At 49.3% G+C, this 26,004-nt stretch overlaps 1 protein-coding gene across 1 annotated transcript; it reads right to left on the reverse strand.

Moving 5' to 3' along the window:
• Window positions 1–5,670: 5,670 nt before the first annotated feature.
• Window positions 5,671–25,756, reverse strand: Med25 (mediator complex subunit 25). Its single transcript, XM_048790513.1, is given in 15 exon segments — window positions 5,671–7,461; window positions 9,564–9,744; window positions 9,995–10,213; window positions 10,331–10,402; window positions 10,718–10,906; window positions 13,372–13,479; window positions 13,598–13,655; window positions 13,731–13,816; window positions 14,235–14,644; window positions 14,647–14,773; window positions 15,030–15,160; window positions 15,295–15,457; window positions 15,737–15,857; window positions 16,191–16,289; window positions 25,634–25,756. Coding segments are annotated over 14 exon segments (2,205 nt in total). The 5' UTR covers window positions 16,286–16,289; window positions 25,634–25,756; the 3' UTR covers window positions 5,671–7,216.
• Window positions 25,757–26,004: the final 248 nt, after the last annotated feature.

Below are 26,004 nucleotides of genomic sequence, written 5' to 3' on the forward strand. Positions count from 1 at the left end.
GCTCACTTCTCACATCAAGGGCAAGAAGCGCTGAACCTGCCACGCACTGCCCATCCCCATGGCTGCCAGGTGGTCCACACCAGGTAAAGTGGTAAGAAAAAGATTGGTACAGCTGTTGATGGGCAGCATGGAAATGCCTTATGGAAGGGGTGAGGTGTCAGTTCCATCTCAGTTTAAAATAGGGTACTGAAGGGACTGGGGCTGTGGCTTAGCGGTAGAGCGCTTGCCTAGCACATTCGAGGACATGGATTTGATCCTCAGCACCACATAAAAATAAAGAGAATAACGGTATTGTGTCCAACTGCAACTGAAAAATACATATTAAAATAAAAAAATAAAATGCAATAGGTACTGAGGGCTGGGGATGTAGCTCAGTGGCAGAGTCCTTGCCTAGCAGGCGTGAGGCCTGAGTTCAATCCCCTGCACCACCAAAAGCAAAACAAAATAAGCACTCAAAGGGTGTGGTAGCAAATGCCTATAATCTCAGTGACTTGGGAGGCTAAGGCAGGAGGATTGCAAGTTCAAGGCCAGCCTCAGCAACTTGGCAAGGCCCTAAGCAACTTAGTGAGACCCTGTCTCAAAAAATAAAAAGGTCTGGGATGAGGCTCAGTGGTTAAGCACCCCTGGGTTCAATCCCTGTACTAAAAAAAAAGGGTTGGGTTGTGGCTCAATGGTAGAGCACTCACCTAGCACACAGAGGCACTGGGTTCAAACCTCAGCACCACATAAAAATGAAATAAAACATAGTGTCCCTATAACTAAAAAGTAAATATTTTTTTAAAAAGGCACCAAAAAAGATCAGAAATATCCTCAATGGACAGCAATAGGGGGCTGATTGAGCCCAGTTCAAGACCAGCCTGGGTAACGCAGTGAGGACCCATCTCAGAGAATGAGAAAGGGAGCAAGGGTGAACGAAAAAAAAAAATATGGCACATACATAGGAGAGACCTCTCTGCAGCCCTGAAGATGGATGAGGGCTTCTGTTCGGGTACAGACTCTCAGATATGTTAGAATTTAAAAAAAAAAAAAAAAAAAAAAAAAAAGCATGGTACTGGCAAAAAAAAAAGAAAGACACAGAGACCAATGGTACAGAATCGAAGACACAAAGACAAACCTACAGATACAGTCATCTGATCCTTGACAAAGGTACCAAAAATACATGTTGGAGAAAAGACAGCCTTTGTAACAGATGGTGCAGGGAAAACTTGTTATTCATACGTAGAAGACTAAGACTAGATCCTATCTCTCACCTTGTACAAAAGTCAACTCAAAATGGATCAAAGACATAAGACATAAGAATTAGAAACTATGCAACTCCTAGAAGAAAACATAGGGTCAACACTCCAACATATAGGCTCTGGCAATGGCTTTTCAATAGGACTTCTCTAAAGCTTACGAAATAATGCCAAGAGTTAATAAATGGGATGAAATCAAATTCAAAAAGCTTCTGCACAGTACAGGAAACAATTAAAAATGTGAAGAGAGAACCTAGTCTTCTGACAGAGGATTAATATCCAGAATGGATAAAAAACTTAACACCAAAAAAATCAAATAACCCAGTTAATAAATGGGAAAATGAACTGACACTTCTCAAAAGAAGAAATACATATGTCTAACAAATATATGAAAAAATGTTCAACATCTTTAGCAAGTAGGAAAATCCAATCAAAACTTCATCAAGATTCATCTCACTCCAATTAGAATGGCAGCCATCAAGAATACAAACAATAATAAATGCTGGAGAGGATGTGGAGAAAAAGGAACACTTACATTGCGGATGGGACTATAAATTAGTATAAGCACTATGCTATGAAAATCAGCATGGAAGTTCCTGAAAAAACTAAGAATGGAACCACCATATGACCCAGTCATACTACTCCTTAATATTTATCCTCAAGAAATAAAGTCAGCATACTATAACCATACTTGCCCACCCATATTTCTAGCAGCACAATGCACAATAGCCAAAGTAGGTATTTGCCAATGGATGAAGGGATAAAGAAAATGTGGCATATGTACATGATGGATTTTATTCAGCCATAAAGAATGAAACTATTTCATTTGCAGGAAAATGAATGGAACTTGAGAACATTAATTGAAACAAAATAAGCCAAACTCAGAAAACCAAAAGTCATATCTTTTCTTTTNAAAAAAAAAAAAAAAAAAAAAAAACCATGAAGCTGGAGAACAGAGTAGGCTGCCTCAGGGCAGGAACACCAAAAAAAAAAAACGCATCCGCTTCTCTATTTGCTTCCTCCCATTGCGTATCTCTCTGAAAGGACACATAAGGAATTGCTAAGTGATTTCTAGAAGGAGCTGGGTTCGGTTCTGGAACCAAAGTATGAACCATTTTGAAAACTATGCAAAAATAAATTCAATATTTGAAGGCTTATAAATAAAAATAAAATTGGCACATTCGATTTGAAATATTACTGTGAGGAATGTATTCCATAGGAATGCCTGCTCCAGTGAGCAAACACTCACACACACACACACACACACACACACATCCCTGCTCACATTCACTCACACCCACACTCCTCCTTTGGAGCATTCTGGAGAACATGAGGAATTGCACGGCTACCTGGCTGCCACAAATGATGTGGCAAGCAGTCTGAAGGATGGCTGCCTCTGGGACCACCCCCAACCAAGATAACTGTGCTTTTGTATCATCCTCTCAGCTCGAGAGTGGGCCACATCTAGTAATTTATAATGAACAGAATATGGCAGAGGCAATGGGCTTAGAGTAAGGTACAAAAAGACTGCAGCTTCCACCACAGGCACCCTCTCTTCTGTCTAGAGAAACTGGTCACCACATCCTGAGCTGCCCTAGAAGAGGCTTAATAATGGTAAGAAACCAGAGATCCCAACCCTCAGCAAGCATGGGACTGGACTCCTGGCCCACAGCAAGTGTGGGACAAGGAATGCCTGTTCTCCACCAAGGGCTTGTGGTGGGGTTTGTCATAATCCAACAGATAACCTACACAAGTAGGTTGGTTGTAGACTTGCAATTCAGCCATGTAATGGACTATTTTTTTTTTTTTTTTTTAATATTTATTTATTTTTTTAGTTCTCGGCGGACAAACATCTTTGTTTGTATGTGGTGCTGAGGATCGAACCCGGGCCGCACGCATGACAGGCGAGCGCGCTACCACTTGAGCCACAGCCCCAGCCCCCATGTAATGGACTATTAATGGCAATCACTTGAAAACAGGACACAGAGCCACAGGTAAAGATGTGGACAGGTGACCATTGCTTAAGTGGGCCAGGTTGGGGGTGGGGAGCTGAAGAAGAGCATATAGACGACACCACCTATGTAAAAAGATTAAGAAACTATCAGCCATGTGAAGTGGTGATACGCCTGTAATTCCAGCAACTCAGGAGGCTGAGGGAGGAGGATCACAAGTTTTAGGCCAGCCTCAGCAACTGTCTCAAAGTTAAAAAAAAAAAAAAAAATTTAAAGAGGTTGAGGATGTAGCTTGGTGGTAGAGCACCCCTGGGTTCAATCTCCTGTGTCACACACATACACAAAATTATGATGAAAAACAAATTATGATGAATATTTCCATAATTGCATGCATGTAAATTCAATTTCATATTAGTATGTCTCCTCTGGGGAGGAAAAAAGAACCCCTCCCTATGATGCTGAGAGGGAACCCAAGGCCTCAAGTATGCTAAGCACAGCTCTACCAGAGCTACATCCCAAGTCTTTTTTTGTTTTTGAGACAGTCTTTCTAAATTGCTGAGGCTGGCCTCACTGAGTATCCTCCTGCCTCAACCTCTGGAGTCCCTGGGATTACATGTGTACACCACCATGCCTGGCTGTAACTCGATTATGTTTTAAAAACCAAGACTGTGAAAACACATACTAGTGACTTTTGTGTACCTCAAAACAAATACTCCTACCTGCTCTTCTTGGGTGTAATTTTTCTTTGGGGATGGTGAGTGGGCACTGTCATTCACCTAAGATAGACTTAAAAGGATTAATGAGCCAATGTTTTACCATTTTTACCTCAGACTGTTTTCTTTTTAATCATGCCCAGCCACTCTTGCCAGACCCACTCCTTTGGGAGTTTTCATGAGTTCCCCGCCTTGCCTCCAGCCACAGGCACATGAACCCACAAGAAAACTGGTCAAATTGGTCAAAAATGAAATGTTTCCAACCAGTCACACACTCTGTTCTAACCTGCACAGGCTCAACAGTGATTTCTTCTTTTTTTCAACGCTGGTGATCAAACCCAGGGTGGGGCACATGTTGGGCAAACGCTCTACCACTCTACCATCCCCAGCGTCTTTAAAATTTTCAAACAGCGTCTTGGTAAGTTGCCCACTTGGCCTCAAACTTGCCATTCTCCTGCCTCAGCCTCCCAAGTTGCTGGAGTCACAGGCCTGCCACTGCACCTGGCTGTTCTACAGATTTCGGTGTGTTGCGGGTAGTTTGGCCCACGTTTTGCTTCTAAGAGTGATTCTGGCTAATGTTAACAATGGCTGCCACCACCTCTCCTGTCGGGGACTGGGGCAGGCCAGAAAATGTGTTTCTTGGGATAATTCTAGGAGATACTCACAATTTGATATATGGGAAAAGTGAGGCTCAGAGAGAGACAGGGACCTGCCCCAGGTCTGAGTTCATGGGTGCAGAAACTGGGGGTCAAGTCCAACTGTTGTATTTCTTCTATACTCACATAGCTTCAGTGGTTCCCTGTGTTCTGAGAACTGCTTCCCCCACAGACCCGTGGCCTCAGTGCTGGCCGGTTTTCAGGGGCTCACTGACACCTGCATGGTGACATGGGGAGAGGAGATCCACATCTGGATCCGCTCTGCAGGTGTTCTTCTGCCTCATGGGGAGTGTTCAGGGCACAATCAGGCCACAATAGTCCCTGTGGCTCATCTGAATGTTAAAGTCAGGAAGGCCTCACTGGCCAGAGATGGCCAAACCAGCAACCAGAAACATTTCTTTTTGACCAAGTTGTTTTGGATCTAATCCCAGGTTTCCCCACAGGGATTCCACCTCTAAGAAACAGCACAGGCTGCTTCCAACCCCTCCTCTTTTCCCCTTCCAGCAGATTCTGACACAACAGATCACTCCCTCCTCAGAAAACCGCTCGGCTTCCACAACACCACACTTGCCTGGTTCTCCTTCTGTCTTCTGGCTCCCTGCCCACCCTTACACATGGGTCTTTCTCAGGGTTCTGCCCTTGTCCTGGGGTCTTCTTCTTCCAGAGGTCGCAAAATGGTGGCCCAATGGCCTCATGAGACCCACAAACAGATTTTGTTTGGTCCTCAGTGTTTTTGTTTTTAATTTGAAGGCCATTAGGCAGGGCAAGCACTCTCCAAGTTCGCCACAGTCCCCATCATTCCCTATTGTCTTACACCCGTCCGCGTCACACATTTTCATCACCTGCCTGGTCCCTTAAGTCATCTGAGTTACTACACAGACTGCCTGGGAAGTCTCACCACCTTCACGTCTTAGAGTGTCTCCTACTCCATCTTTCTTATGCATCAGAATCACCTTGGGAGCTTGTATCAAATGTGGGTTCCCAGCCCCCTCAAGGCCCCAGATTCAATCCAACTGCTCTGGAGCAGGGATGGGAAGCTCAAATGCCTCCAGGGCCAGGCGGGTCACAGAAATGAGTGAACTCGTCAGGCATAAGAAAAGTCGATGGCCAGAAATATAATCAAATTGGATCTTTACTGAACTATGGTGAAGGCATGGAACACAATACAAACATGTATGATACTGGAGTTTATATTTTAAATTCAAAATTGAAAAAATACAAATTGAAAAATAGAAATATTTAATTATTAAAATTTTTTTCTCTTTTGTTATTCTTTTGCTCCTTTGAGCTGAGGCTGGGAGGCTGACATCTTCCCTTCCACACCAAGTTGTCGGTGTCAGGCAAGGGTGATGGCACAGTGGGACAGCAGTTAGGAATTCAACCTTGAATCCTTCAACTGGAAGCGGTAGTTTGATTCAGGTTCATAACGGAAGCAGCTGGCTTTTCACACATGTGGGTACCCAAAATATGGACATTCGGGTCAACTACTAGATAGTGGCAGAATCTCCCAATCTTCCAAAACTACTGCATCTAGGAACCAGTGCCCATCGCACTGCAGTTTAGAAACTACTACTCGATCCACACCAACCAACAAACACAAACCAGACGGTGTGAGTTCGTTTTCATAAAGTGTGGCTGCAGGAAGCCTCTGGGGACTTGATTTCTGACCCCACAATCTGGGTGGATGCAGTCCGGGCCACCACTTTCAAGAAACCAACTGTAGCAAAGGAAAAGGTGCCAAATTATTCTTTGCCAATGGCTTCCCCCTTTTTGCAGGACTGGGCCAGTACAATCATACATTCAAGGAGTGGTTTGTGAATGTTTCTACAGACACATTCAGTGTTCAAAGGGTTGTAACCTTGACCAGAAGTCTCCAACTGACCTTATCAGGAGGTGTGGCTTTTGTATAACCTGAAATGAACCCAGGTGATGAAGTGATGAACTTCAGCAGTTGGCGTTCTTCCATACCCAGGTTGTGGCGCTTCTGTGAAACACACCTGGTCAAGCCATCAACCCGCCGGTGGCCAAACAGAGGCTCTAAGTGTCAAGGGCCTCCGTGGTGGGCTCTACTGAGCTTCTCAGAACTATTCAATGCCTGGTGATTGAGGCAAGGACCTGACCTCTATGTCCTTGCCAAATGCTGTCACTTTGGATCAAGGCACCTGGACACATCCCCCAGTGACAGCTTTACTACAACTGTCTATAGCTGTGCTTAAGAATTCTGACCAGTACATATGAAACTCTTCAATTCTCTCCTTACACAAAAAGTAAGCCATCCCCCAGCGCTGGGCCTGCCTCGGCACCACATCACAGACTTCTTCGGTCACATCAAATTTCTCAACACCACAAATAAATAAAGCTAACTGGATGGTAATAGTTTATGAGCAGCGATAGGAAAAGGCCACAATTGATTCAACTCTTTCAGGCAACTGGACTTGTAAAGCCTTTTGATTTATCTTCAATTCACTGTGCGACAAAAATGCCCATTAGACTCAAGCAACAGTTGGCACAGCGGTGCTGCTGTCCTGGACGCTAGCCTGCTCCTCTTTACCAACTCACGTTCCGCTGCAGGTTTTAATGCCCAGGTCGTTCTTCTCATGTCATTTCAGAACTGCTCCTGGCAGCCGTCCACTTCTATTCTTCACTCTCCAAAGCAAACCCTACTGACACTTGAGTCCCTTTTTCAGTTCGCTGAGGATTGCGTCCCGGGTCTGCTCCGTGTACTGGTCGAAGCTCTTACTGTGCCGGGACTCGTAATGGCGTTTCAGGTTGTACTCTTTCAACACAGACATGATTTTTTTGCATATTAAACACGTAGGCATGCTCTTCACTTCCACAAAGAAATAGTCTCGTTCCCATTTTTCTCGAAACACGCGGCCCTCTCCTTCTCTCTTTCGTTTTGCCGCTTTTGACAGAGACATGGGTACAAGAAAGATTTCACTCTTCTCTGAACACTACCACAGAACAACCACAGTGCCAGCCCAGTGACAAAGGCAGTGCCCTGCTGCCTCCTGGTGGGGGAGGAAGAGGGAGTGGTGGGGACTTTGGCGAACTGGAGAGCACACGCCCCACTGAAAGGGGCAGCTCCAGCCAGCTATTGCCGGGCAGAAGGGTGGGCCCCAGGGTGCCAGATCTTCCAACTTATCAAGAGGAGCCAAGACTGCAGATTGTTTGAGTGTGTGTGTGTGTGTGTGAGAGAGAGAGTGTGTGTAAGAGAGAGAATTATCCCAATTTTTACAACTAACTCGTAAGAAAAAAAAAGTGCCACATTTGCTAACATAAGGAAGGCCAAACAAAACTCATCTGCAGAGTGGCCCAAGGGCCACCAGATTGCAACCTCTCTCCTGGGACAACCTGTGAACCTGCCTTGCTATCCGGCATCCCAAAGCTGGGTGGCTGTGGTCCAGGTGCGGACCACACTGTACAATTAGCTTCTGGAGTCTGACGATGGACAGCTCACTCTGCACTGAGGAGACGGCCTGTGCCCCAGACCCTCCTGTATCCAGCTGCCCCAGACAGCTGACATTCTTCAAGACCCTCGCCTCACCAAGTCTCACTCAGCCCTGTTCCTTGTCAGGTCTTCCACTCAGGGATGGCCCCACTTTCTGCCTCATCCGTAACCACAGCAGGTTGGTCTCTGACTGGGGCCCAGGGCCTGCCCTCTCTTCCCATGCAATCTTACAGACTCCTTTTGTGTCAACCACCAAGCACACACTGTCCCTACAGACATGTCCTGAGCTTCCACCATGGCATCTGTCACTTTGACATCCCTTGGACTACTGACACTCACCACCTGACATCACCCAGGCTTGGCCCTGAGAGCTGACCTTGCCCCTACCCCACCTTCTCAGTTTCAACCTTCCTGGCCTCCTGTCCTACCTCAACACGCTTCGTAGCCCAGAGGGATCTGACAACAGGACCGGCCCAGACTTGCCCCTGGCTCAGAGCCTCTCATGGCCTGGTGTCCCCGAGACAAACCTCAAGCTGCCCAGTTTGGAATCTGAGACCCTCAAGTTCTGTCACGTGCCTAGTACTCTAGCTCCTCCCTCCCTCCCTCACACTCACAAACCAGAAGCATCCACTGTCCGGCTCTGCCCCTGCTTCCTCCTACCGCCATGTGTCCCCTTCTGCTACTCTCATACCAAGGTCCCCCCTAGCCTTGCTAATTGCTGCTTCTCTTTCCAGACTCCACAGGGGCCTGGCTAGGTCAGATGTTCTCCTGAGTGTCTTCTACAACCTCCCCAAGAGCACGTGCTGCCAAGTGCTGCCTGCCTCCTAGTCTCCCCCAGAACCCAGCTGCACCAGACTGTCTCGGACTCACTGCCGAGACAAGACCGGGAATCATCCAGCCCAGGGCCCAGGAAGTCTGCTGAAGTGAGAACAAGGACAGAGATGTCTCCCCAGGTCTCTTCCTGCCCAGTCCTGGGGGACGTCAGTGACGGGAGCCGGGGTGTGTGTTAAAAGGAACTTTATTGGGTGATGGGGGTTCAGATGAGATCCATGAGGATGTCGTCCTCCATGACGCTGGGCTGCAGGCCCGGTTGGGGAACCGGGCCCCGGGGACCCCCGCTCAGCAGCATCTGACCTGGGGGGCAGTGGGGAAGGGACTGCATCTCCCAGTAGACCCTGGGCCGTGGAGGGCCCTGGGCCTGCTTCCTCCCTCCTCCTTTGGGAGCCCAAGGCACTAAAGTACCTAGGAAGTCCTGAGGGACCAATCAGAAGCACCTTATGACCCCTTCTGGTTGCAAATACACTATTTCCCATAAGCCTTTGGGAGCCCGCCCCCTAAACTACTTCTCTGGCCCCAAGATCATGTTTTCCAGCACCCCCAGGACACTTGAGAGAAGAGCAGAGAAAGAGTTCTCCTCCCACTAGGGCCTTGGTCCCATTGGCTACACTTCCCAGTCGCCCTCAGAGCCCCCAAGGGCCACAGGGTATTGGCGCTCTTGCACAGGGGATGCTGGGACACTCAGTCCAGACCCCTGCCCTCCCCCGGAACCCCCTTACCTGGCAGTGGTGCCCGTGGGGGAAGCTGTGTGGGCCAGGACTGGGTGGGTGGTGGATGCAGAAGTGGTGGCCCCAGTTGGGGCTGCCCCAGGCTCTGATGCGGTGGGGGCAACAGTGCAGGAGCCCCTGGTGGCTGGAGATGATGGAGGGAGGCCTGGGGTGGGGGCACCCCTGTCTGGGGCTAGGGGAACACAGAGTGGCTCAGAGGCCCCTGCTGGAGAGCTGCCACCTCCCACCATCCTGCCTCTGCCTGAGAGGCTGCTCGGAAGAGTCTCAGTCTGCAGTCTGGGAGGTCTTTGTCCTGCTGGGAGCCCTCTTGGGTCGCCATTCGAACCCTGACCAAAGTCAAAAGTTCCTCCTCCCAGAGGAAAGCCCCAAACCACTGGGGCCAGGATCTACAGACCCTGGCTATCCCCACCCCCAAATCTCACCGGTGGTGGGTTGAGGAGGAGGCTCCGTAGCTGAGGGTTGGCCCCAGGGTTCTGGGGTCGAAGAATGGGTCCAGGAGGGGGTGGGCCAGGGGCTGCTCCAGGAGGGCCTTGGGGAGCCCCTGGGGGTGCCTGGGTGGTACCCTGGGGCTGAGGTTGCCCTGTGGCCCCAGAGGCCCCGACAGTACCCTGAGGCTGGGGCTGAGGTGGGCGGAGCTGGAGCTGGTAGGAAAAGAGATGGGGGTGAGGGAGAAGAGCAAAGTCCCCAGACCCTGGGCCTGGGAACCAGTGGCATCCTGTGGGGCCATCCTAACCCATCCCTACCAGCCCTGTCCTCACCAGATTCTGCGAGGGCCTCGCTTGGTCCTCCAGAATGGGGCCCAGACCAGGGGGTGCCTGCTGTCCCCCCATCTGCACGGGGAGAGAGAGAACAGATCAGTGACAGGGAAGGAGTGGTCCTGAACCCAAGCTAGGGAAGATCTGAGCACACATGGAGTTGGGAACATTCTCTTGGAGCACAGCAGTCTGATAGCAGGTCACACACTCCCAGGTCCCTGAGAGGACACCACGCATCAGGGGTTTCATGTGGACATGGAAGATGTGAGAGGACTGCCAGGAAAGGTGAGGGTGTCCTGGAACTTGGGGGCCATGTCTTGGCAAAAGGACCACCTGAGTTCTGGGGCCCAAGCAGAAAGGGGCAGGATGCTGGGTGAAGACGCTGCTCACCCCTCGCTGCTGCTCCAGCTTCTGTTGCTGGACCTGTTTGTGGTTAGTGATGACCTGCCGGATGCCGTTGACGAAGCCGCTCTGGTCATAGGGGATGAGGCCCATGAAGATCTTCTTCTTGGACGAGTACAGGAGCATGAGCACGCGCACCTCGCAGGGGGCCGTGTGAGGGAAGTGCACGCAGCCCGCCTGCAGACAGAGGCTCTTCAGAACTGTTCAACCCTCGGGAGGCAGCACCCCATCCCTCCCCATTCTAGAAGGTGCTAGAAGTAGTGAGGTTTCCACCATACATCTGAGGAGAGGTCTGCTGTGGGTGGCTCCAGGAGGACTTAAGGGGTGAACTGGGTACTCAAAGGGCAGAGCAAGACTGGGGTTCCTGTCAAGTGCTAAGTCGTGAAAGAAAGGACCCAGATACAAGATAGGATCCAGCACTCTGACCTTGACCCAGTCACCACATATGTCTCATTTCCTTGGCCACAAAACGCCAGGGCTGCCTCCTCACAGGGCTTCTGGAAGGAGGCCCGGCGATGAGTGAAGGGCCCGAAGGCGGGTTATGGTAAAGGCAAATCCAAGAGAGCTCAGCGGGCGGTCATGCTGCGCTCTGCCTTGGTATCTGCCAGTGCAAAACAAGGCAAGTGACACTGACATGTCAGGGACATCTGGTACACATCAAGCTCCCTGCCCACCGCTCACCCCAGAGGAAGCACACAGCAAACACTCCTGTCCTCAGTGCTGGCAATCACACTGTGTTTCCAGCAGGGCTCTTAGGTTGGAACTGGCCTTGAACAGCCTCAGCCTCCTCCTGAGGCAGGCCTGCTCATGCCTACCCAGTGGCCATGGGTCCCCCTTCCCCGCAGAACCCAGTGCTATTCAGGGAAACAATGTGCCCTTCCCCACTCCTGCCTCCTCTGCAACTAGGGGTCTGGCCCCAGAGATGGAAAGGAGGCCTGCCAGAGGTTCTAGAACATTTTCTGGTTTCCTGAAGAATGGGAAGTACACAGTCGAGGCTCCTCCCCTTGCCTTCCTTCATCAAGTATACAGGATGCCTAGAAACGAGAACCAACCTGTGACCATGAGGGAGAGGCCAAGAGAACCACAGAAACCCTGGTCTTGGTGTCACAGAGCTGTAAAACTAACCCCCAAAGCTGCCCATTTCCAAGGGTCCTATTCTGTGATAAAAATGAACACTTGCTCTTGGAACACTCCCTCTCCAAACCCAGTTGCCACACTGTGAGGAAGACTAAGCCACACACTTGGGCCACGTGCAGATGTACTGATTGACGATTCCAGAGGACAGCCAGGAGCAGGTCAGCGGGCCAGTGTGAACACCCAGCCCAGTTAAGCTTCCAGATGATCAAGTCTCGGCTGCCATGGGATGGCAACCACATGAAGAACCCCCAAGCCTGACCCACAAAATCGTGAAAGGTAACGTGTTTGTGAGCCAATGATTTATTTCTTGGGAAAACTATAGCTGAAAGTGTTCCCAGCTCTCACAAACATCATCTTCATGGTTTTTGTGTATGTGGTACTGTGGGATGATCCCAGTGGGTTTGTTTTTGTTTTTATTTTGAGATAGCTCTCGATAGTTGCCAAGGCTAGCCTCCAACTTGCAAACCTCCTGCCTCAGCCTCCCAAGTTACTAGAACCACAGGCATACACCTCCACACTTGGAGCCTTGGTGGTTTCTGAGAGGCATCCATGAGGCAGTCCATCTAAAGGCCTCGCTCCTAGGAAGTGACAGTGCATAGGAAGTCAGTGGATTTGCTCCTACACAAAAAGGCCCTCCTCCGTGTTAGGACTTGTTGAAGTCCTAATCCTCTAGCACCTCTGAAGGTGACCCTATTTGGAAACAGGTTTTGTGCAGATGCAACCAGATGAGGTCATTAGGGTAGGCCCCAATCCAATATGGCTGATGTCCTGATAAGAAGACAACAACAGGCCGAGGGGGTGCAGTTCAGTAATAGAGTACTTGCCTAACATGTATGAGGCCTTGGGTTCAATCTCTGAAGTAAAAAAAAAAAAAGGACACAGACACACTTCAAAGCCATGTGAAACATGAAGACAGGCCTGAGTTTGGACAGAATGATGCTGCCTGACGCCAGAGGTTCCCAGCTGGAGGAGCAGTAAAGAGGGTTCCCTAGAACCTTCAGAGAGTACGGCCCTGCCTCCCGCTCATCTGCAGCTTCTGGTCTCCAAAACCACAAGACAATAAGTTGCTGTTCTAAGTCCCTCAGTTTGGGACCATGTGTTACAGCAGCCAGAGGAAACAAACATATCCAACGAGCCTGTCAGAATCAATGGCATCCTCCTAACTGATCCTGCCACACCATGGTCACACTGTCACCACGGGATTTACCTCAATCTATAATATAAATATATATATTATATATAATATAAATAATATATAATATAAATAAAGTGAAGAGTCTGGGAGAAAGGGGGAGCCCAAGCTCACTAAGTCCATCACACTCAAACATGGCTGCAGGCTGGGGTATACCAGAAATAGAGCACTTGCCTACCACATGCAAGGTCTGCGTTCCATCCCTGGCACCACAAAAAGAGAAGCGCTCCTAGGCCCAGCACCCTGAAGGTCCCTGTCAAAGGCCAGAAGCTGACTGGGGAGCCAGGGCTCAACGTCCCTGCCGAGGACTCACAAAGCCATTGCCCATAATGCGGTAGAGGCCTTTGAGGGACTCCAGGTCCTTGTTGGTGAAGTGGAACTGGACCATCCTCGAGTTCCGGAACAGAGGGCCCAGGGTGGTCTGGGAGACACAGAAGTCAGCGTGTGGGGAGTGAGGAGGGGGTAAGGAGGCAGGGAAGAGATGGGGAACAGGGTGGGTGCCAACCAACAGCTGGGCAGTCCCCTCCCCCACCACTCACCAGCAGTTGCTGGGGGATAAGCTGCATGATCAGCTTCTGGGGCCACTGCTCAGTCTTCCTGGGGACAAGGCCAAAGAGGGGTCAGAAGGGTGCAAACCCCAGCCGCGCCCCACCCCCACCGACAGTCACCTACAGGTTCTCTCCATGATTCACGTAGACCTGGCAGGGCAGTGACCGTGTCAGCTTGGTGTTGGCATCCACCGAGGCAGGCTTGGGTTTCTGCGGGGAGAAGGATGTCACAGTAAAAAGGGCCAGAGTTTCAGTTATTTCCCCCTTCTGTGCCACTCTGGTAGTTCCAAAGCTCAAGTTGTCCCTCAGTTTAGCCCCCACAAACCCTGAGCTCCTCTACCACCCATCCCATGCTCCTCTAACCTCTAAATTCCACAAATATTAGGGCTCCTCCTCTGGCCCAAACCCCATCATCTATTTTCCTGCAAGGTCACACTGCCTGGGGCATCTCTCTGGACCCCTGATCCTAGGCTTTCCTGGGTTCTCCACTTCAATACAACTCTTAAACTCCCCCAGTTCTAAACTCTGAGCCACAAATCCCATGTTTCCTTGGGACCCTCCTCTGGCCACAGGTCCCCAGGCCTGACCCTCCATTCCACATGCACAATGGACCTGCAAGCCCGCTTACCTCCTGCCACTCAAGAACCCCACTCCAGGCCAGGAGTTTATTAGAGACCGACTGCTGCCCACCGAGGGCTGGAGCCCCAAGCTGCGCTGGTGAAGGGCCACTTACTCCACCTGGGGCCACGGTGCCTGCCTGCAAAGGAAAACAGAGGCAAGGAGTGGGGCCAGACCATCTCCTGGGGGGAAAGGCAAGGTGAGTGGGACAAAGGTCTCTTCCTCTACACATGTCCAACAGCACATGGCCACTCATCCTCCAAGCCTGCAGCACACGAGGACTCTCTAGTCCCATGATGCCTGGCCTCCTCCGAACAGTTCTGACACACATGAAACCTCTCGCCTCACAGCACATAGGACATGCTCCTTGAACCCCAGCAGCCCTAAGCCCCAAGGCTACGTCCCTGGACACTATTCAGAAGGTAAACGGCTCCTCTCACCATCTTCACCCCACCACTCACAGCGCGGGCCTAGCCCAGCCTTCTGGTTCTTAGCAGCTTCCACTGCGTTCTGGGCAGCCACCTGAGCCGCACTCAGATTCCCAGGGACCTGGGAACAGAGGGGAGGGGGCTGGAGAGGACCACACACCCAGTCCTTGTGGGCCAACAGCCCCACAGAGCACACCACCCTAGCTACAGTGTCTCCTAGGAGCTCAGAACTCCCATCACCAGCCCCAACAACCTCACCCTCTCAATGTCCCAGGCTTGTCCCACCCCACACGCCCCACCATTCAATTAGGTCTATCCCATGAGGCCCTGGCTCCTGCAGAGCCCCAGGAGCAGGCCTGTCCTGGCGACATCCATACCTGGTACTGTGGTGGGACTGGGGGCAGGGACTGCTGGGGTGCAGCGGACAGTGTGGCACCCGAAGGGGCAGCAGGAGGCAGAGGGACCGGCTGCTTGGGCTGGAGGGGGCCTGGGGCTGAGCCACCCCCAACTGTGAGCAGGATGCAGGACCAGGCCCCCAAGAGAAAAAGTTGGAGGTGAAGAGGGAGAAGAGAAATCCAAAATCCCAGTCAGAGCGAGCTGAGAAAACCCCCCAAGCCCCCACCCTACCACCCTGGGCCTCACCAGGCAGCACCAGCCCCCGAACCAGCACCATGTGCCTCGGGTCCTGGCTCACGTCTGTCGGAGGCTGCAGAGGCTCCAGCAAGGCTGGGGGAGCCGCCTTCTCAAATAGGAGCCGCAGGGCAGGCAGCTTTCGAGGAGACACAATGGAGAAATGGATCCCACGCTGCAGGAAGAGGGATGGGTTAAGACAGGGCCCCACCATAAGCCTGCAGGAGCCAGCACCCATGGAACCACACCATGGTGACTAGATGACCTGGGCCCTAGAATTATTAATTCCCACCAGGCTATGGGGCAGAAAGTGAGGAGATCTGGTATTAGTTGCCCCAGGGGACTCTGGGATATAATTCTTTCAACAAGCCTAAGTAAATAGCTGGCCAAAGAGTCCCCAACTGTTCTGTGAGCCCAGACCCCAGCCCTGCTCCCTCAGGCCAGAGGTCCTCACCTCCCCAATCTGCTGGACGAGGCTCTCAGTCGTGTACCCCGAGTATGTGGTGCTCTCAACAGCAGGCAGCAGATATGGGGGTGAGTTGCAGATAAGGAGACATACTCGGTGTGTCTGGCCACTACCAGGGACAAGACAAGACATGGAGCAGGCCACAACAGGGGCTCTGAGAAGGGACCCAGACCTAGCACCAGCAAGGTTCATACACTCCACCCACAAGAAACCAAAAGTAATGCTACCTTACAACTGATGACACTGTGGCTCTGAGAGGTTCAGGAACTGAGATACCCCAGAAAAGGCAGGCAGGAGGAATTCAGAGCTGAGGCCTCCTCTTGATAAGGGGACACATTTCCTCCCTCCCTCCTCCCCAGGGTGAGGCTAGAGGTGGAGTCACAGGACATGCTATGTACAAACAGATGAGGAGGGGCTAGCAGGGGTCAACAGGAGGACTCACATCTGCTCCCGCATCTTCTTGAAGTCATCAAACAGCTGCAGGGCTGTGCTGAGGCCTTCCGCGATGAGGCTACAGCTCTCTCCGCCCCCACCCATGAACCTGCAGGGTGCCAGGCAGTCAGCCCCAGGGTGCCCCCGACACCTGAAGCTGCTAGCATCCCAGCCCTGCACACAGGACTGTGCACCTTGGGACAATGGGACACAGTTCTCTGCTCCATCCCTGATGCTGGTGGGGTCCCAGGCTGAGAAGAACAGGAGACACTTGACCTTTTAATTATGAGGCCTGGGAAGGAGACCTTCAGTATAGGAAGTCATAAAGCACCCAGGTAACCATGCCTGGGCCTCTATGCTGTGTCCCAGTCCTAGTGTGACTAACCCCTATCTGATCCGTGTCCTGCCATCCCTCTCTAGACCATGTGCCTCATCATTAAAGCAGCCCTGGCTTCACTTCTCCTTCCCAACCAAGTGAGGGGGGCTTCCTGTCCACCTAGTGCTATGGGTTGAAATGTGTCTCCCCAATGACAGGCTGAGGTCCTAACCCACAGAGCCTCAGCACGTGACCTTATCGGAAACAGGGCTTTTTTGTTTAGTTTTTTGTGCTGCGGTTGGAACTCAGTATCGGACATGTTGGGCCAGGGCTCCCCCACTGAGCTATATCCTCACCCTGGAGAAAGGGTGGTGTTGGAGGGAAGTGAAGATCGTCAGGGGATCCTAATCCAATATGACTAGCGTCTATGAAAAGGAAAAGGTTGGACAGACACACAGAGAGATGACGGGTAGACACAGGAGGAGGTGGTACGAAGACTGGGTGGCGCTGAAGCAAGGCAAGACATGCCTGGAAGCAGCAAGGACGGCCCCTTGCCCTACAGATTTCAGAGGGAGCTTGGCCCTGCTGGCACCTTGATCTTGACTTCCATCTTTTAGAGCCTCAGACAATTCTAACCCAGCAGCCTAGGAAACTCACACACACACTAGAGTTCCATGCACCTAGACGGCCCCCATATTGAGGTGGCCCAGGAAAGCATCCCACCCAGCACAGCTACTGCAGCCACCATTCTTCAGGCTGATTTTGCCTCAGAGAACATGCGTGCAGACCAGAGGGCACCAGCCCCTGAACTGTGGTCTCGACATCCATGTCTGCTCCCATCTTCCCCACAGGCAGGAACGGGGTGTCTGAATCTTCGCTTTTCCCCAGCCCTATCCACCACAGCCTGGCATGTGGAGACCTCTGGGAAATGTGTTAAATAAACGAATGGTTACCCAGCCAACAGGGCCTGCCTAGGCTGGATCAGTTCCGTGCCTTCAGCCAAGCACCTAGAGGCCTACATGCCCCGACCCGCCTAGCTCTCCCTTTCCACGTCCTCTGCCTGTGCAGCCTCCAGACCTCTCACACTCCGAGGTCTCCACATCTGCTCCACCTGCACTAGCTCAGACTCTAGCCTCAACAGAACCCTAATTCATGAATTCTGTGACACTCCGCCCAGCATGCTCTCCTCCAGGAAGCTTGCCCTGCTGCCACCTCAATCACATTACAAGTCACCTGACACTACGGCTGCCCTGCTTCCTTCCACAGCCACCCCCTGCCATACCTGGACTGTGCAGTCCTCAGTGAGGGAGTACAAGTCATATGAGCCATCTCTACAAAATGCACCCCAGATGACACAGGCTTTGGGAACCTGCTGAATGAACAATCCCACCAGCGGCCTGCTGTTCCCCACCCACCTTCACAAGCTGATTTCTTTCCAGTCTCACTTGGCCTGGGAGCTCTGGACCTCAGGTCCTTTCTCCCCGTCTCAGGACCCTTGGCCCCCACTGTTGCTCCTTCCCACCCACTCCCTGGCCTCCTCTTCCTCACCTGCAAGGCTGTTTTCCACAGGAATTTTAAGGCCACAGATAGGGGTGGACCTCACCCAAAGAACCAATCCTAGAGTTTGCTGTCTGGATTCCTGCCATGCAAGAAAGCAAACCATGGGGTCAGGTGCAGTCACGCCTGTAATCCCAGTAACTGGGAGGCTCAGGCAGGAGGATCACAAATTCAAGGCTAGCCTCAGCAACTTAGCTAGTTCCTGTGTCAAAATAAAAAATAAAAACTGGCCTGGAGGGCTGGGGATGTGGCTCAAGCGGTAGCGCGCTCGCCTGGCATGCGTGCGGCCCGGGTTCGATCCTCAGCACCACATACAAACAAAGATGTTGTGTCTGCCGAAAACTAAAAAATAAATATTAAAAAAATTCTCTCTCTCTTTAAAAAAAAAAAAAAAAACTGGCCTGGAGGGGCTGGGTTGTGGCTAAGCAGTAGAGTGCTTGCCTAGCACGTGCGAGACGCTGGGTTCCATCTTTAGTACCACATGTGATTGTGGCTCAGCAGTAGAGAGCTCGCCTAGCATGTTCGAGGCCCTGGGTTCGCTGGTTCGATCCTTAGCACCACATAAAAATAAACAAAGATATTGTGTACAATTACAACTAAAAAATAAATATTTAAAATAAATAAATAAAAAGTATTGTGTCCAACTACAACTAAAAAATATACATATTTTTTTTAAAAAGGGTTCTGGGGTTGTAGCTCAGTGGTAGAGCCTTGCATGCCTGAGGCACTGAATTCAATCCTCATCAACACAGACAGATTAGATGTAGACAGACAGACACATAGATTGATAAGGCTGGGTTGTGGCTCAGCGGTAGAGCACTCGCCTAGCACAGGTGCAGGGTTGATCCCCAGCACCACATAAAAAATAAATAAACAAAATAAAGGTATGTGCCTAACTACAACTAAAATAAATAAATAAAAATATTTTTTAAAATAATCTTTTTTTAATATTTATTTTTTAGGTGTAGATGGACACAACACAATGCCTTTATTTTTATGTGGTGCTGAGGATCGAACCCGAGTCCCGCCCGTGCTAGGCGAGCGCTCTACTGTTGAGCCACAATCCCAGCCCAACTAAAAATATTTTTGAAAAATAAAATAGGGGCTGGGGTGGTGGCTCAGTGAAGGAGCACTGTGGGAGGCCAACCTTACTGGTGACTGAGTTACACTCCCCAGCTGGGTGCTGAGGCGCTCAGTCACAGAAATGTGGCAGAGCTTTCCCCCACCTTCTTGGGTTCGAGGGTCGGTGTCTCATGCATGGATGTGTCTTGCTACAGGCCCATGGGTGAAGCTATGCTCACCTGTTCCTTTGTAATGTAACCCCTTGTCCTGTTTAGGATAGAATCTTCCATGGAAGTGCCTTGTGTGTGTCCCCTCCTCTTACTGTGCCCTGGGGTGTGGCCTACCCAGCTGTCAGTCAACCTGCTGACAGTGGACATCATGAAGATACTCAGCCCCTGAAACCTGACCCCTGGCCTCATCTGAATAGCTTCTCCTCAGTAAAAGGGGTCAGCGTGTGATCTCGCTCTCTTTCTTCGGACCCTTAAGGTCAGAGGAGCTGTCACAGCAACCCCAAAGAAAAAGGTATTTGTGTCTCTTGTGTGGTTATTTCTTTTTTTTTAATATTTATTTTTTTTTTAGTTTGTTTTCGGTGGACACAACATCTTTGTATGTGGTGCTGAGGATCGAACTCGGGCCGCACGCATGCCAGGCGAGCGCGCTACCACTTGAGCCACATCCTCAGCCCCTTGTGTGGTTATTTCGTGCAGCCCAGTTAGCCCAGTTTAACTAGAGTGACCCCTGAGCCTTTTAGTCGCGAGAACAGAAACCCAGCAGAGCACTTGCCTAGCATGTGTGAGGCACTGGGTTTGATTCTCAGCACCGCATATAAATAAATAAAGGTCCATTAACAACTAAAAAATATTTTTAAAAAATAAATAAAATGAAGCCTAGTTTGGTGGTGCATGCCTGTAATCCCAGCATCTCAGGAGGCTCAGGCAGGAGGATCACAAGTTCAAAGCCAGCCTCAGCAAAAAGTGAGGTACTAAGCAACTCAATGAGACCCTGCCTCTAATAAAATACAAAATTGGACTGGGGATGTGGCTCAGTGGTTGAGTGTCCCTGAGTTCAATCCCTGGTACCTAAAAAAATTACTTAATTAATTAAAATAAAAAGTGTGGGATGTAGCTTAGTGGTGAAGCACCACTAGGTTCAATTCACAGTACAAAAAAAAAAAAATCAAACAATAACTTTGGGGGAGCCTTTTTAGACTTGAGCCAAGTGCTGGGAGGAATGAGGAGCAATTTTCTCATGCGTGTGTTATCTCCTTTTGGGTGATGAAAACATTTTGGATTGAGACAGAGGTGAGAGGTGCACAACATTGTAATGGTCCCAAATGCTGCCAAATCATACTCCTTTAGATTTTTGCTTTGTTTTGTTGGGATACTGGGGATTGAACCCAGGGCACTTAACCACTGAGCCACATTCCCAGCCCTTTCTCTTATATTTTTAGAGACAGGATCTTGCTGAGTTTCTTGGGGTCTTGCTAAGTTGCTGAGGCTGGCTTTGAACTCGCAAACCTCATGCCTCAGCCTCCCAGGTCGCTAGGATTACAGGCATGCGCTACCATGCCTGGCTAAAACCTGTTTGTTTTTTTCCAAGAGAATGAAAGAGGCAGAAGTGCCTTTTTTTTTTTTAAATAGCTGTAGATGGACAGCATGCCTTTATTTTATTTATTTATGTGGTGCTGAGGGTTGAACCCAGTGCTTCACACATGCTAGGCCTAAGTGCTCTGACACTGAACCACAACTCAGCCCCTAAAACCTGCTTTTTCTTAATGAACATTGAAAAGAAATTATGTTACCAGCTCCAAGAGACTGCCAAGCACATGAGGAAAACTTGAAAATGGGGAGCAAAACTATGGCCACTTGTAAAATGTGACTTAAATATTGTCAAATTTCTGATAAATCTTATTCCCATATAAATCCAAACAGAAAAGAGAAAGAGGCTGAAGGTGTAACTTGGTGGTAGAGCCCAAGTTCAATACACAGCACCAAAAAAATAAAATCAAATAAAGGCACCTCTGGACACTGTGGCACTTGCCTAGAATCCCAGCAGCTCGGGAGGCTGATGCAGGAGAATTCTAAGTTTGAGGTCAGCCTCTGCAATTTAGCAAGAGCCTGTCTCAAGATGAAAAATAAAAAGGCTGGGAATACAGCTCAATGTTAGAGCCTCTCTGAATTCAACCTCCAATATCACAAAAAACAACAAAAAAACGAACACTAGCTCCACAAGAGCCAGAACCTGGCCTGTCTTGTGCCATGTGTGCCACAAACATTTGTTCAATTAATGAACAAATGAGCTGCCACAATGCTCCAGGGAGGATACTCAGGTGTACTTTCCTTCTACCTCTATTTTTTCTGACTCTAGGTCAGATTTATTTTTCCTAGGAGAGGGAAAAAACTGTCCTCTTATAAGAATGTTTTTTGTTTTTGTTTCTTTGGTGCTGAGGATTGAACCCAGGGCCTTGTGCATGCAAGAAAAGCACTCTACCAACTGAGCTATACCCCCAGCCCCCCACTTATAAAAATGTAACATCAAAAAACAATTTTCCCAAAGCAAGGACATTTGAAAACTTTCACTGTACTCCTTGTTCCTTGGGTATCAGACATGCTGGGAGAAGGTACGATTTCTCCAAGTTAGAACAAAACAGGCTGAATTTCTTGTGCTGCCTGTTCTGAACCCACCTGGAATGTCACAGAAAATGAATTCAGTTGATTAAATAGGAGCCATCAAAACAATGGCCATTGGAAACATTAAAAAATGGCTTAAGGGGCTGGGTTGTGGCTCAGTGGTAGAGTGCTTGCCTTGCATGTGTGAGGCCCTGGGTTCAAACCTCAGCACCACATAAATGAATAAAATAAAACTATTTAAAAAAAATGGCTTGGGGCTGGGGTTGTGGCTCAGCAGTAGAGTGTTCACCTTGCATATTGGAGACCCTGGGTTGAGCCTCAGCACCACATAAAAAGGTATTGTGTCCAACTACAACTAAAAAATAAATATTTTTTAAAAATTAAAAATAGGGCTAAAGATGTGGCTCAAGCGGTAGCGCGCTTGCCTGGCATGCGTGCGGCCCGGATTCGATCCTTAGCATCACATACAAATAAAGATGTTATATCCGCCGAAAACTAAAAAAAATAAATATTAAAAAATTCTCTCTCTCTCTCTCTAAAAAAATTAAATAAATAAATAAATAATTACTTAAGCCAGTTGGGCATGATGGTACATGCCTGAAATCCAGCAATTCTAGGAGGCTGAAGCAGGAAGATTTGAACATCTGAGGCCAGCCTCCACAAATTAGCAAGATGTGATCTCAAAATGAAAAATAAAAAGGGCTGACCAGGTGTGGTGGTGCATACCTGTAATCCCAGAGTCTTGGGAGGCTGAGGCAGAAGGATTGTGAGTTCAAAGCCAGGCTCAGCAAAAATGAGGCACTGAGCAATTCAGTGAGACCCTGTAATGAGCCCTACAAAGTAGGACTGAGGACGTGGCTCAGTGGTCAAGTGCCCCTGAGTTCAAGCCCTGGTACCCCACACTCCTCCCACCAAAAAAAAAAAAAAAAAAAAAAAGGGCTAGGGGTTGTGGCTGTATGGTAGAGCACTTACCTTGCACATGTGAGGCCCTGCATTTGATCCTTAGCACCACATAAAAAGAATAATAAAAGTATTGTGTCCATCTACAACTAAAATTTTTTTTTAATTAAATTAAAAGGGGAGGGGCTGGGTATGGCCCTCAGGGGTAAAGAGTCCCTGGGTTCAATCCCCAGTAAAGATTTACAAGGATGATGATGGTGATGACAATGACAATGATAATAATAATGGCTTAAAATGTTTACCAGCTGATTAGGGCCCCCGCTTTGGTAAGAACACATAGTTTTATTTGGTTCTAGGTACAGTGCATTCTGAACAAGCAGGGTGGACATGTGATTAAGGCATTCAGATAGCAGTTCCTGCTTATCCTGCCAATGCCCTTGGGGTTTTCTTTCTTCCTTATTTTGAGACAAGATCTCAAAAGATTGCTCAGGCTGGTCTTGAACTTGGGATCCTCCTGCCTTAGCATCACTGGGATCTCGGGAATGAGCCACCATGCCCAAACAGGATTTTTTAATAAGGAAGTCTGGCTGCTTTTCCTAATACTCCACACCTGTGGAAGGTTTGGTTTCTTGATGATTAACCTACCTGTAGCTTTGACTCATTCATTTACCCAGTGAAAGTCTGCTAGGTCTTTTGGGTGCCAGATGGAAGCAAACCACATGAGAAATACTCAGGGACATTCACAGTCCAGAAGCATGGGGCTGTACAGGGGAACACAGGAGGGAGCAACAGACTGCTTGCAAAAATCAAGGCGGCGGGGTGGGGGCGGGGTCTCGTTGTGGCTCAGTAGTAGAGCGCTTGCTTTGCATGCCTGAGGCACTGGGTTCAATCTTCAGCATCTATAAAAGTAAATGAATAAAATAAAGGTATTGTGAAAAAAAATTTTTAAAAATCAAGGACAGTTTCTTAGGCAGGAAGACACTTAAGCTAGTCTGGAAGGCGATGTGGGAATTTCCTGGGGTCATGAGCATGAAGTGTGCTGTGGGCATTCACTCCTTGACTCAAAGTTTTCCTGAGGGCTCCTGTACTGGGAGCTCCAGGTCACAGGGACTCCAGATGTGCCAGACCTGAACTTGGTCTCAAGGAGCCTGCGTATAGTATTATTCAAGTCTTACCACAGTCTAGCCCAGTGGTTCTCAACTGGGTTGGATTTTGCCCCCAGGGGACATCTGATAATGCCTGGAAACATGTTGGCTGTCCCAACTTTGGAAGGGATGCTACTGGCATCTAATGGGGAGCAGCTAGGGATGGTGTTCGACATCATACAAAAACTGGGAGGTAGCTCAGTGGTAGAGCACTTGCCTAGCATGCTCAAGGCCCTGGGTTCCATCCCCAGGACCACAATACAACAAAGGTGCAGCAAACCAGGCAAGTCTCAGCTACTCAGAGGTAGCAAGACACTTACTAGGTGCAGACCATGTAAAACAGTCATGAACTCATTTAATTGTCAAAACATCCCATGAGGTTGTGGTAGCCTGCCCCCAAGAGGGCTCCCAAAGATCCTGACTCCTCATATTCACAACCATGGCTGTCACCCTTTCCGTGAGAAACAGTACATACTTGTCAACCAAACAGAAACTGATGCCAGGTGCAGTGGTGCAGGCCTGTAATCCCAGCTGAGGCTGAGGCAGGAGGATTATAAGTTCAAAGCCAGGCCCAGTAATGGCACGGCACTAAGCAACTCAGTGAGACCCTGTCTCTAAATCAAATACAAAATAAGACTGGGGATGTGGCTCAGTGGTCGAGTGCCCATGAGTTCAATCCCTGGTAATGACCACCCTCCCAAAAGCCAGCACCTGGCAGAAGTGATGATACATGCCTTGCAAGACTTATTAAGGGGTATGGCGTAGCTTCCTTTTTCGTCTCCGTACTGAATCACTCACTGTGAAGAAAGGCAGGTTCTCCAATAGGCAAGTCAAGCAGCCTCGTGGAAAAGACTTATGGCTAACAGCCAGCAAGGAACTGATGTCTCTAGCCATAGAATGATGGCTGTTGGAAGCAGATCCTCCTGCATAGCCCAACACTGGGATGATTCCAACACCATGAAAGACCCCAGGCAAAACCTTGCAGCTAAGCACTGGTGAATTTCTCACAGACATGCTTAAGATAACAATACTTCTATTTTTTCCTTTACTTTTATATTTTCATGCAGTACTGGGAATTAAAATTAAACTCAGGGGTGCTCTACTACTACTAAACTACAACCCTAGCTCTTTATTTTTATTCATTAAAATGGGAATTGAAACCAGAGGCGCTTAACCACTGAGTCACATCTTCACCCCTTTTTTATTTTTTATTTTAAGACAGGGTCTCACTAAGTTGTTGAAATGCTGGCTTGGAACTTGTGATTCTCCTGCTTCAGCCTCCTGAGTCTCTAGGTCTGGAGGCATGTGCCACTGGCAATGATCTATAGTTTTAAATCATTAGGTTGGGGGTGACCATTTTGCAGGAATAGATAATTAACAGAAAAGAACTAATGCAAGTATTAACATCCCCACATGCAAAATGAGCACGCAGGATCCAGGGACTCTTTGAGTTGTGTAGGGAAGTATATCTATGATGTGACCCCCAGCTATCTGACTCCAGAGTTCACAACATGAACTATCAAAGCACAGTACAATCTCTCTAATGTACCCATCAGAAGGACAGGAGGGGACAGGGAAAGGGTTTAAGGCAGGGAATCACATATGGATTGCTTGGCAGCTGTGGTGCTCAACCACACATCCCTGAATGGTAAGTTTTCTCTGTGCCTAAACCGGATGACTACACTGCTGCTGAGTTCTTCCAAGGCCCAGCCTTCTTCCCACAGCCCAGGAGTCCAGGCCCTGGACAAGTGATTTATGGACTAAAACACATGAACCTTCCAAAACACCATTTTCATAGTGCCTCACAGGACCCTAACCCACCACAGTAGGGGGAAAAGCTCACTTAATGCCATCCAGCCAGGTGACAAACTCATAGGCGCTGCTGGTGGGAGCATGACATTGCACATAAGACTCTGGGGCGCAGTCCACAGTGTTGAAAACCACGAGGCTGTACTGGGTCCCTCCATACTAGGTGGGAAAGGCAGAGAAAAGTTTAATCAGGGAACCCAATTCCTTTTCCCTCAGAAAAAAATAAGGATCGCAACTTCCTTCTCTTCCCTCAGACCAGGGAGTCCTGGATCCCAGGCCTCCCTCCACAGACCCAAGAATCCAGACCCCAACCCACCTTCCTTAGACCCAGGGACCCAAACCTCAAGCCTGCTCCCTCAGACCCAGGATCCAGACCTTGCCCTCCTCCCTCAAGATCAGGGATCA

Source organism: Marmota marmota, unplaced genomic scaffold, assembly GCF_001458135.2.
Source record: "Marmota marmota marmota unplaced genomic scaffold, marMar, whole genome shotgun sequence".
NCBI lineage: Eukaryota > Metazoa > Chordata > Mammalia > Rodentia > Sciuridae > Marmota > Marmota marmota.